Raw genomic sequence first — 12,648 nt, forward strand, 5'->3', positions numbered from 1 at the left:
TGCAAGAGGCAGCTGGTTGATGTTTCTCTCTCATTGACATTTCTAGCTCTCTATCTCTCTCCCTTCCTCTCTGTAAAAAAAATCAATAAAATATATATTTTTAATAAAATAAATAAATAAATAAAATTAAGTAAACTACACTGCCTAGGCACGCATGGTATGTGTAAAATAACCTCTTTTTTCATGGGCCTCCTCCAAACAGAGAACCATTTCTTCCACTCAAAGTCCTTAGAGGAGTTTCTATCCTTCTACAGAAAGTGACATTTTTTATGTTTCCAAAGAAAGATAACGGCTAGATTGTCAATGGTTGGCCCATGTCTGAACATCACTATTTCTGTTCTTTCCCTATAAAATACACCCAGAATATTACTAAATAATGTAGGTATTGCCTCTGGCGGACTCTTTTGTTGATCAAAATCAAAACATTCTCCTATGCCAATAACTATATTGTCACAAGAACTAGAGAAGGAAACTGCAAAGGGAGAAACAGGTTTGGTGACTTTTACACAAGACAGACAGAACACTTTCGGTGTTTTAATGAAGTGAAGTACCTGTGTTTGTGAAGAAGAAGAACCAGGATCCAAATATAGCACAGAATCATGCCACATACTTCTGTCATAGCAAAGGCCCATGGGATTCTAGGAACGCTAGAACAGAAAAAATTAATTTTGGGCTGAAGTATAGCACAGAAATGACACCACTCTTTTCAATAAGACACTCTTCTAATAATGGCCTTAAAATTGCTTTCTATTAGTACAACTTTCATCCCTCAGTTTACTTAGTTTTGATGGTGTGTATCCTCCAGTTGTTTTCTGAGAAAGAGGGGCTAGAGGATAAACTTGTTTTAATGTTAGATTTATTTGAGGTTTAACTTAGAAACTAAACAACTTGCCCTTTTCAGCTCTGCAGTTCAATGAGTTTCAATAAATATTCAGTCATATAACCACTACTACAATAAAGGTATAGAACGTTTCCGTGAGTCTCTTGGGTAAATACCTAGGAGTGAAAGTGTCAAGTACATGTATAACTTCTTAAGAAACTATCAGACTGTCAGTTGCATCATTTTGTATTTCTACCAGCAATGTATGACAGTAACAGTTGCTTTGAATTCTCACTAGGCCTTTTTTATCAAAAAATTTTTTTTCATTTTAGCAATTCTAGTAGGTGTGGGGTTGGAGAGTAAATAAATTGAGGCTTGCAAATTTAAAAATATCCTTGGGTCTAGACTTATATCTAATTGGTAGTTTGCCTGGACCAAGAATTCTAGGTTAGACATTATTTTCCCTCAGGGTCACCCATCGCCCTAGCTGGTTTGGCTCAGTGGATAGAGCGTCAGCCTGCAGACTGGAGGGTCCCATGTTCGATTCCGGCCAAAGGGACATGCCTGGGCTGTGGCTCAGTCCCCAGTAGTGCAGGTGGCAGCCAATCAATGATTCTGTCTCATCACTGATGTTTCTCTCCCTCTCTTTCTCTCTCTCTCTCTCCCTCTCTCTCTCTCTCTCTCCCTTCTTCTCTAAAATCAATAAAATACAATGGTAAGATATGTATACACATAATAACTTAATAAAAAAATGAAAAATAAATAAATAAAATATATATTAAAAAAAAAGCAAACTGGGAATGCAAACAGGGAACAGAAGAACACTTCAAAAACATTCATGTCCTCACAGATAAGAGATGTCGCATTCTATGAGATAGTAACAGTAGCCTATAAAAAAAAGTAAAATTCAGATAAAAAGTTTTTGGAAAATAAAAAACGGAAGTAGCCCAGCTGGTTTGGCTCCATGCTTAGAGCCTTGGCTCACACACCCAAGGGTCATGAGTTCTATTCTGGTCAAGGGCACATATCTCCGTTGCAGGCTCTATCCCTGGCCCCATCAGGGCATGTGCAGGAGGCAACCAGTTGATGTGTCTCTCACAATTGATGTTTTTCTTTCTCTGTCTCTCTCTCTCCCTCCTCCTCCTCCTCTCTCTTAAAAAAAAAAAAAAAAAAAAAAGCAATGGGAAAAATATCCTTGGGTGAGAGGGGGAGGAGGAGGAGAAGAAATTTAAAACCTAGCAAGATAATTGGAACATAGATTTGCTGAAATGGCCAGCAGATAGAACAGAGATGAAAGAAGCAGAGCCCTGGCTAGTGTTGCTCAGTGAGTAGAGTGTTAGCCCACGCACCGAAGGTCTTGGGTTTGATTTCCGAAGGGCACATACCTGTGTTGCAGGTTCAATCCCCAGCCCTGGTCAGGGCACGTGCGAGAGGCAACCAATTGATGTGTCTCACATTGATGTTCCTTTCTATCCCCCACTCCCTTCTACTCTCTCTAAAAAAAAAATCAATGGGGGAAAAAATGTCCTCAGGTGATGATTAACAACAAAAAATTTTTTTTATTAGAGGAAAAAAAGTAAAATCAATCCAGGGGCCCCACAGTGAACAAGTGGGATTTCTTATAAAGAAAATGAAGGGGAAGATACTATCAAAGATATAACTCAAGGAAATTTTCCAGAGCCAAAGGACATGACTTTCTAGATTGAAAGTGCCCACTGAGCACCCAATATAAGAAATGAAAAATTTCAAAATACTGAATATAGTAAAAGATCCTAAAAAAGTTTCTTAAGAGACAAAACAGGTCACATGCAAAGATTGGAAATCCAAATAGCATCAAACTTTTAGCAACAGTACAAACTAGAAGACAATGGAGCAATGCCTTTAACTTTCTGCTTTTTCTGTTTGCATTGGTGTTTTTCTCAAATACTTGGTGATTCTTGACTGACCATTTATATTTGATAGTGAAGTACTAAAAAACAACAACAAAAACCTGATGCTCTGTGTGCATGGACAGAGCTTGTCAAGCTGTAGATTTATTTCACTTGTAATTGAGCAGAGGTCTGGTAAATGAGATAGGGGTATCTTCCTACAACCGTATCTACAGTTCTTTTCTCTCGAGTAGGTTTTCCAAGGAGAGGACTGTTTTCCTGCTTGGAGGACTGGGACTGGGTGGGAGTGGAGATGGGAAATAAGTCTGGCTACTTAAAGAAGCTAGAAGTCTCAGTTATCATTATGTAGATTTTCAGTTAATTCTCTTGAAAACATACTGGAAAACATGCATCTGTGTTCTCATGTGGGCCTGTGACTCCAATTCCTGAGTCCCTCACATTCAACTACTCTGGAGAATACACTACCTGTCTTCTATTGTAGTAGAGCAGGTCTAAAAAATTCTTTAAATGTATTTTTATTTAAAAAAAATATATATTTTATTGATTTTTTACAGAGAGGAAGAGAGAGGGATAGAGAGTTAGAAAAGAGAGAAACATCGATCAGCTGCCTCCTGCACACCTCCCACTGGGGATGTGCCAGCAACCAAGGTACATGCCCTAGACTAGAATTGAACCTGGGACCTTTCAGTCCGCAGGCCAACACTCTATCAACTGAGCCAAACTGGTTAGGGCTCTTTAAATTTATTTTAATGAGCAGAAACCGGTTTGGCTCAGCGGTAGAGTGTCGGTCTGCGGACTGAAAGGTTCCAGGTTCGATTCCGGTCAAGGTCATGTACATTGGTTGTGGGCACATCCCCAGTAGGGGTTGTGCAAGAGGCAGCTGGTCAATGTTTTTCTCTCATCAATGTTTCTAGCTCTCTATCTCTCTCCCTTCCTCTCTGTAAAAAATCAATAAAATATAAAAAAATAAAAAATAAATTTAATGAAATCTTCCATATTTACTCCTATTGATATCTGGTCTTGAGATATGCTTGGTGCCTCCTATTTTGAGTTTTCCTAGAGCTCTATGGTACACATAAATTCACCTTTTGAGCATTGCTAGTCCCAACCTCACAACAGGCACTTAACTTCTACTTTCCAATTTTTCATTATTATCACTATTTTTGCCTTCATGGGATTAAAGAGACTTCTTTCCCTTTTGCTGTAATTTTAGTGGAGTGTTGAGAGAAAACTGTCAAATATGTACTCAATAGCTCATACTTATAATACAAAGCTTTCTAAAATGCATTATACCTGTACTAGAGGCCCGGTGCACAGAATTTGTGCCCATGGGGGAGTGGGTGTCCCTCAGCCCAGCCTGCACCCTCTCCAATCTGGGACTCCTTGAGGGATGCCCGACTGCCCATTTAGGCCCGATCCTAGTAGGGTTAGGCCTAAACAGGCAGTCCGACATCCATTTCACAATCCAGGACTGCTGGCTCCCAACTGCTCGCCTGTCTCCCTTCCTGATTGCCCCTAACTGCTTCTGCCTGCTAGCCTGATCACACCCTAACCACTCCCCTGCCAGCCTGATTGATGCCTAACTGCTCCCCTGCCAGTCTGTTTGCTCCTAACTCCCCTCCCCTGCAGGCCTGGTCACCCCTAACTGCCCTCCCCTACAGGCCTTGTTCCCCGCAACTGCCCTCCCCTACAGGCCTGGGTCCTCCTCCAACTGCCCTCCCCTGCAGGCTTGATAGCCCCCAATTGCCCTCTCTTGCAGGCCTGGTCCCTCCCAACTGTCCTACCCTGCTGGCCTAATCACCTACAACTGCCCTCCCTTGCAGGCCTGGTCCCTCCTAACTGCCCTCCCCTGCTGGCCATCTTGTGGTGGCCATCTTATGTCCACATGGGGGCAGCCGTCTTTGACCACATGGGGGCAGCAATCTTGTGTGTTGGAGGGATGGTCAGTTTGCATATTACTCTTTTATTTGATAGGATAGAGGACTGATGCATGGGTGGGGGCTAGCTGGTTTGCCCTGAAGGGTGTTCTGGATCAGGGTTCCCTTGGGGCGTGAGGCAGCCTGGGCGAGGGGCCATACCCTCCAGTGACCCAAGTGGAGGCCCTGGTATCTGGGATTTATTTATCTTCTATAATTGAAACTTTGTAGCCTTGAGAGGAGGCCTAGGTCAGCTAGAGTGTGCAGAAAGCTTGGCTTCCTCCATTACTGGGGAAACACAAGCTTCCTGCTCACTCCATGGCCACAGCCATCTTGGTTGGGTTAATTTGCATACTTGCTCCTGGTTGGCTGGTGGGCATGGCTTGTGGGTGTAGCGGAGGTATAGTCAATTTGCATATTACTCTTTTATTAAATAGAATATGCCTTTTTCCTGGATAGAATTTAATTTCCTTTGATAATACAGAGTCATCACTGTGAGCACTGATTATTATCTTGAACACAATTGAACAGAATAATGATTTCAAGGACTACTGAGAAATAAAGGGCAGTTAAGATAATTCTTTCCCCATTATTTACGTTTCTTTTTATAGTGCTTCTGTGTCCTCTCTTGCTGTTATGGTTATCAGCTGGCCCTTCTCATTGTTCTAAGTGGGCCTGCCGGTAGAAGCATCCCTATCTCCTTCTAATTTTGTTTATGTTGTGCTGAAGCTCTTGGAATTGTGTCAAATAAGCTTCAGAAGCAGATTCTGAAACAAAGATCTGTGTGAAAGTGACTAGGAGTGTTCCCAAGGGAAAACCATAGCAGTGGGGAAATGAGATCAGGAAGGCAAGGAAGCAAGGCAAATATGAGACATCAAACACAATCCCGGGTGGAACTCAGGCAAACATAACTTTGTCTCAATCTTGTAGGGCAATTGGGGGACAGTGTAGGTTGTCCCAATCAGGCCAAAGACAAATGAAATATTAATACCCTACTTCCCCAGTCATTGGTTAAGGGGTGCTGTTAGAGAGATGTACATTTCCAAGCACTTTTGGCTCTCTTTTAAAGCAGGCAAAATGCACTCCAGCAGTCCAAGAGCAGCTCTCCAACAAAGACACATTTGCTGGATGCTGGGAATACCAGTGAGCAAGAATATGGCAGCCAGAACGGAGATATAGGAAGAACACTGACATTACCTGCTACCATTCTCCTATGAATAAGGTTTAGATACTTAAGAGCATGGAGTTGGTAGTGGGTGACACTATAGAGAGTTAGGCAAAATTTGTTTTCAAATCCCCATTGTGACTTGAAAACATGTTCATACAAAAGTTTGTATGCTAATGTTTATAGCAGCATTAATAGTAGGCAAAGATTAGATACATAACTCAAATATTCATCACTGACGAATGGATAAACATGTTGTAGTATATCTATACAATGAAATATTATTCTGTAATAAAAAGAAATAAAATACTGATGCATACTACTATGTGGATGAATCTGAAAAACACGCCATTGCCTAGCTCCGTGCTTAAGCACTGATCTATGAGCCAGAAGGTCACAGTTCACTTTCCAGTCAGGGCACATGCCCAGGTTGTGGGCTCGATCCTCATTGTGGGGCATGCAGGAGGCAGCTGATCAATGAGTCTCTAATCATTGATGTTTCTATCTCTCTTACCTCTCCCTTCCTCTCTGAAATCAATAAAAATATTAAGAAAACATTTAAAAAAAAACCATTATGTTAAATGAAAAGCCAAAAACACACACACACAAAAGGCCATATACATGATTCTATTTATATGAAATGTTCAGAACAGGCAAATCTATGGAAACAGAAAGTGGTTGTCACGGTGTGGAGAGAGAAAGAAATGGAGTATGACTGATAAGAGATATAAATATCTCTTGGGGCCAAAGACAATGTTTTGGAATTAGTGGTGATAGGTGCACAACTTTGTACATATACTAACAATCACTGAATTGTACACTTTAAAGACTTCATTACTCTTCCAGATTATTTCCCCCCATTATGCCTTGTTATAATCATCTAATGACCACAGCATCCATTATATCATTTCTGTCATTCTCTCCAAAACTACACCTGTTATAATTTGTATTCTTCTCACTCCTTTTTTTAACTTCTCCTCCTATGACCTTGTCTTTTACTCTACTTCAGAGACCCACACCCAGGGTTATAATATGGATCTTGTCATTACCAAGATTATTCTTTATAATCTTAACTTCAATAATCTTATACTAACCAATACCTCTTATTCTTTCAGACTACAACTTCAATAACTCTGAGATCTAAAGTCCATTGATCTTATAACATCTTCACTGTCCTTCATCCACTTCACATCCTCACACCCCTCCTTACCCACCTGAGTCCATGTACAGTCATTATAATCACTCTCTTGCCTTTGTTCCTTCATTGCACTGCCTAACAAAATTTCAACCCTGCTTAAATCCAATTCTCCACCTATTCCCTGCCTGTACCAGTGGTAAAACACACAATGCCAACACAACTATCATACTAACTAAAGGAGGCCCTTAGTGCTGCTATTATATCACACAAATCTATTCACTCTCCTAGATAACTATTTTATACATCATCCTTTCTCCTCAAACCACCAACCTTCTCTCCATTTTAACTCTCTGTTTGCAGAGAAAATAAAAACAATCAATTAATGGAACATCAGAAGAATAAACAGCAATCTTCTTCCTCTGTTTCATTCTTTACTACATTCCCCTCTATTATGGATGAACAATCCATGTGTCTACCACCTCTCCTATTCACTGGATCCCATCCTTTTTCAAGGACATGACTCCAAAAATAGTACCCTCTCTTTCCACCAACATCATCCCGCACCCCGAAATTGGGCCATTCCTGTAATATAGTCCATCCAAAACAAAACCCTGGTGATTCCATATCCTTTCTTCTTTTCCCCAAACTACAGCTTCATTTCTCTGCTACCCTTAAAAGAAAACTTACAAGACTCGACTGTTTCCAATTTCTTTCCTTCCAATGTTTTTTACTTTTTAAAAATTCTGATCATACCAAAAGAGAAGTTGAATAGTTTATATTTTTCACTTATATCTATAAATTGTTTATAATAATTAACATTTTTCTATATTTTCTCTATTCACTCTTTCTATAAATACCTATATAAACACACTCTTGTGGAGGAGACTGAACTCCCCGCAAAGTAAGTTGCAGACATTATGACACTACTCCCCTAAGTACTTTCACATGAATCTCCTAAAACAAGGATATCCTTTTCATAGCCCAACACACTGAACCCACGAAACTGTAACACTGCTTAGTGCTATACTACGTCATTCAATATGAAGTTCATAATCGAATTTTCCTACTTAACCCAAAATGCCCTCTTCAGCAGTATTTGTTTTTCTTGACATAGGATCTAATTAAAAAGTTCACGCATTGCTCTTGGTTGTGTCTCTTCAATTTTCCTTAAAATTCCCACTGCCTGGCTTTAGTCTGCCACAACACTGACATTTTTTGAGAGTCTAAGTCAACTGGTTATCTTATAAAATGTTACATGTTCTGGATTTGTCTAATTTTCTCAGGATTAGATTTAGGATACATATTTTTGGGCAAAATTGTTACATAAGTGATTTGTGAACACCATATCCAATGCATATAATATCAGTTTGCCCCCCTGTGAAGATACTTTAATCACTTGGTTAAAATGAAACATGCTAAGATCTTGCCATTGTAAAGGTATCTTATTACTATTGTAATCCTATCTAATAAAAGGGTAATATGCAAATTAACCATCACTCTGTCACAAAGATGGTGGCGCCCATAGCCACAAGATGGCGGTGCCCAGTCCTCTCAGCCCAACTGGAATCCCCCAGTCCTGAGGGGGTGGCTGCTGAGAGCGGGAAGCATGAGCATTCTGCCCAGTCATGGATGGACTTCTGGGCCATGGGCATGGAGTGCCCAGGCCCTGCAGAGAGCTACTGGTGCATGGATTTGTGCGCAGGGCTACTAGTTAAATAATATGTGAGATGATACTTTCAGATCATGTCACTATCCTGCTCCCCAATGGCATTTTACTTAATGGATTTTAGCATCCACTAATTTTAGCATCCACTTGCCTGAATAAATGGAGGTTACAAAATAGTCCATCCACATTTATTTGCTGGTATTATTCTTTAAGAACTTTCCCTCGCACCCTACCATTTTTTGCTTGTTTTATTTATCACTGTAGATTCATAGATTCTTTTTCTTATACAATATAGGGGTTGGCAAAAATAAGTTTACAGTTGTGAGCACACAAAAGTTTATTCTTGTATTATTCATTAATTGCTGTATTTCAATTGTAAACCTACTTTTCCACACTCCTGGATATTATAATTCATTACCATCACTATTCTTTTTGATGTTCTAACTGTCCAAATTTGATCAGTGGGAGCCCCTTCACACCAGCTCTTATGTTCTTTTGATATGTTTCCATAATTGCTTTATGGTACAAGATCTATTGTACTTCAGGCTCATTTTTTACTTTCCTTGCCCGAGACTTAAAATCAGCCATTTCTCTAAGGAATCGTGGTCTGGGGTTCCATTTAGGAGGGACTGATAGTTAGAAACCATAATCTAAATAATCATGGTGCTTACTGCTACTGAGTTTTTCCTATAAATCTTTCGTATTAGTTCACAGAATTCTTCCTCATTTTTAATTAATATATAGATATATTTTATTTTTTAAAATATATTTTATTGATTTTTTACAGAGAGGAAGAGAGAGGGACAGAGAGTTAGAAATATCAATGAGAGAGAATCATCGATCAGCTGCCTCTTGCACACTCCCTACTGGGGATACACCTGCAACCAATGTACATGCCCTTGGCCGGAATTGAACCTGGGACCTTTCAGTCTGCAGGCCGACACTCTATCCACTGAGCCAAACCAGTTTTGGCTATACAGATCTATTTTAAATATATTGTTATTGATTTCAGAGATGAAGGGGGTAGAGAGAAAGAGAGATCAATGATGAGAGAGAATCATTGATCAGCTGCCTTCTGCATGTCCCCTGTGGGGATTGAAACCAAAACCTGGGCATGTGCCCTGACTGGGAATCAAACTGTGACCTCCTGGTTGTTAGGCTGATGCTCAACCACTGAGTCACACTGGACAGGTGCCTCATTCTTTCTTATCATTAAACAGTACTCTATTATGTAGATGTTCCATTCAACTAGTTTTTCATGGATAAGCATTTAGATTATTTCCAATATATATAATTATTACAAATAATGTCACAACAAATAACTTTGTGCATATGATGTTTCATATTTGTGGAGACATACTTTTACATAAATTCCAGTAAGTCTCACATTCTCTCTTAAATTCATTAAAACCAGTCTTTTGCCCTTTTAACTTTTGTCAAGGTAACTGATGACCAACATGTTGCTAAATCATCGTTCAATTACCCTCATCTTACTTGGCCCATCAGCAGCACTTAACATGGCTAATTATTAATTATTCCTGCCTTCTCAAATTGTTTTTGTTTTGTTTTTAACTTGGCTTCCAGGATACATAACTCTCTCTCTGCCTTGACATTCTCAATCTTGTCAGTTACTTCTCTTACCTCTAAATGTTATAGTAATGTTCTTTGGCTCAGTTTTCAATTTTATTTTCCCTCTCACTCCCTAGGAGACCTTATCTAAGCATCATAGCTTTACCTATACCGGTAACTCTTCCAAATCAGCCTAGATCTCTCTGGATTCAAACTCATCTTCCCATCTCTTACTTGATTTGGTATAAAAGATAGCTCAAACTTAACATGTCTAAAATCAGACCATAAATCTCTCCAAGTCAGCTCCTTCTACAGTCTTCCCATTTCTGTAAAGGGCAATTCCATCATTCCAGATACTCAAGTCAAAAATCTTGGGATAATTCTATTTTTTTGTTGTTGTTGTTAATCCTCCCCTGAGGATATCTTTCCATTGATTTTTAGAGAATGGAAGGGAGGGTGGGAGACAGAGAGAGACACATCAGTTGATTGCCTCCCACATAGGTCCCAATCAGGGCAAGGGATTGAGCCTGCAACTGAGGTACATGTCCTTGACCAGAATCAAACCCAGAGTCTTCACTCCACAGGCTGATACTCTATCCACTGAGCCAAACCAGGTAGGGCTTTTCTCTTTCACTCATGCAACTCATCAGCAAATCCTGTTGGTTATATCTTCTATATATATTTAGATAGAGATTGACTCTTTTATACCATCTCTACCACTACTATCCTCATCCAATCCATCTCATCTTTATCTAGATTAATTTAGTAATTTATCTAATCCCTGCTTTCTTACTCCCAGTCCCCCAGGCTATTCTTTCTTTTTTTTTCATCCACTTTTTTTTAAATTATGTTATTATATGTGTACATATCTTACCATTGCCCCCAACCTCACCCCACTCCCATACATGCCCTCACCTCCCAGTGTTTTTCATCCATTGGTTATGCTTATATGCATGCATATAAGTCCTTCGGTTAATCTCTTATCTCCCCCAGGCTATTCTTAATACAACAATTAGAAGGACCTTTTAAAATGGAAGTTAGTTCACTCTAAATACTTCCCAATGGCTTCCCTTTCACTCAAATGAAAGCTAAAACTCTTAGAGCTGGTCCCTGCACAATCTGGATTCCTGTTTCCTCTCGGACCTCATCTGTAACTGTTCTCCCATTTCTCATTTGCTATTCTTTACACTTGCTAAGGCCATACCACCAATTTCAAATTTTTGCACGTTGCTGTTGTCTCTGCTTAGCATACTCATTCCCAGATAGCCACATGCTTTCTTCCTTACTTCCTTGGGTGTCTTTCTTTTCAGCTGGGAAAACTGTATAGAATAGGGAAAGAGATAGAGGGACCTAACAAGCTTCTTGAACAGCTTCCACTTAATTCTTATTTTAGTACCCACCACTCTTTCACCTCCAATATCCAGAGTTTTGAGAAATCTGAAACATAGATTGGATTGGTTCTTAGTTTTCTTGACTACTTGTTTCAGAATTAGGTTATTTTAGGTTTGCTAGTTGCCACTCATCTGCTTTCAAACTTCCAAAAATATATGGCTGTTTTCTTCTCTTTTATCTGATCCATTCTTATGGGCGTATAACTTAAAGCAAACAAACATTAAAAACCTCTGTACTATGCTTTTAGTAGAGGTTAGAGAGGGGACTAAATATGGATATATATGTCATTGTACCATCAAAGTGGACATTTTAATACAGTTGATTAAAAAACATGAATTATTAGGCACATTCAAAAGGGCAAAATACTTTATAAAAATAAACAAGAAACCACTACAAACTTTTAAAATACTTTTAAAAAAATCATAAATATAGCCTTGGCTGGTGTGATTTGGTTGGGCATTGTCCTGTGCACCAAAAGATTGTCGGTTCAATTCCCAATCGGGGCACATGCCTGGGTTGCAGGCTCAATCCCTCATAGGGGGCATGCAAGAGGAAGTCAATCGATGTGTTGCTCTCACATTATGTCTCTCTCTCTCTCTCTCTCTCTCTCTCTCTCTCTCTCTCTCTCTTTCTCTCTCTCTCTCTCTCTCTTCCCCTCTCTTCTTTCCTCCCTCCCTCCCTTCTGTCATCCTCTCTCTCTAAAAATTAATTTAAAAATCTTTAAAAACAATAAAAATAAAAATGTAGATGTGTGGACACCCTTAGTTTAAAAATAACAATCACAAATATAAAAACCAAGTTTTGAGGTTTGTTCTAGTCTTATTTTTCATACACACACACACACACATACGTGTGTATATATATATAAAACATATTTTTATTCATTTGGAATTTTATAAAAACAATGAATCAGTTTGTATTATTTGTGATAATCTCGATTTATTTGGTGATACAGGAGACCTCTCTGTATTTTTGGAAAAGCAGAACCCTGATCATCATTTAAAAAAAAAGTAACCAAATCTCATTTATTACAAATTTCTGGGAAACCCCTTTAAAATCTGAAGTGCCCAGGGAGCTATAATATACTTACAGA

The 12,648-nt window shown here is 39.2% G+C and overlaps 1 protein-coding gene across 4 annotated transcripts in view; it reads right to left on the bottom strand.

The window, feature by feature from the left end:
• Positions 1–12,648, bottom strand: part of SAMD8 (sterile alpha motif domain containing 8) — a 60,468-nt gene that overhangs the window by 13,353 nt on the left and 34,467 nt on the right. For all 4 annotated transcript variants that reach the window (XM_036438155.2, XM_045581700.1, XM_036438156.2 and 1 more), the window contains one exon: positions 552–647. In XM_036438155.2, coding sequence (XP_036294048.1) covers positions 552–647 — 96 coding nt within the window. The remainder of the gene's footprint in view (positions 1–551; positions 648–12,648) is intronic.

The sequence above is a fragment of the Pipistrellus kuhlii genome, unplaced genomic scaffold (genome assembly GCF_014108245.1).
Source record: "Pipistrellus kuhlii isolate mPipKuh1 unplaced genomic scaffold, mPipKuh1.p scaffold_m20_p_15, whole genome shotgun sequence".
Lineage (NCBI taxonomy): Eukaryota > Metazoa > Chordata > Mammalia > Chiroptera > Vespertilionidae > Pipistrellus > Pipistrellus kuhlii.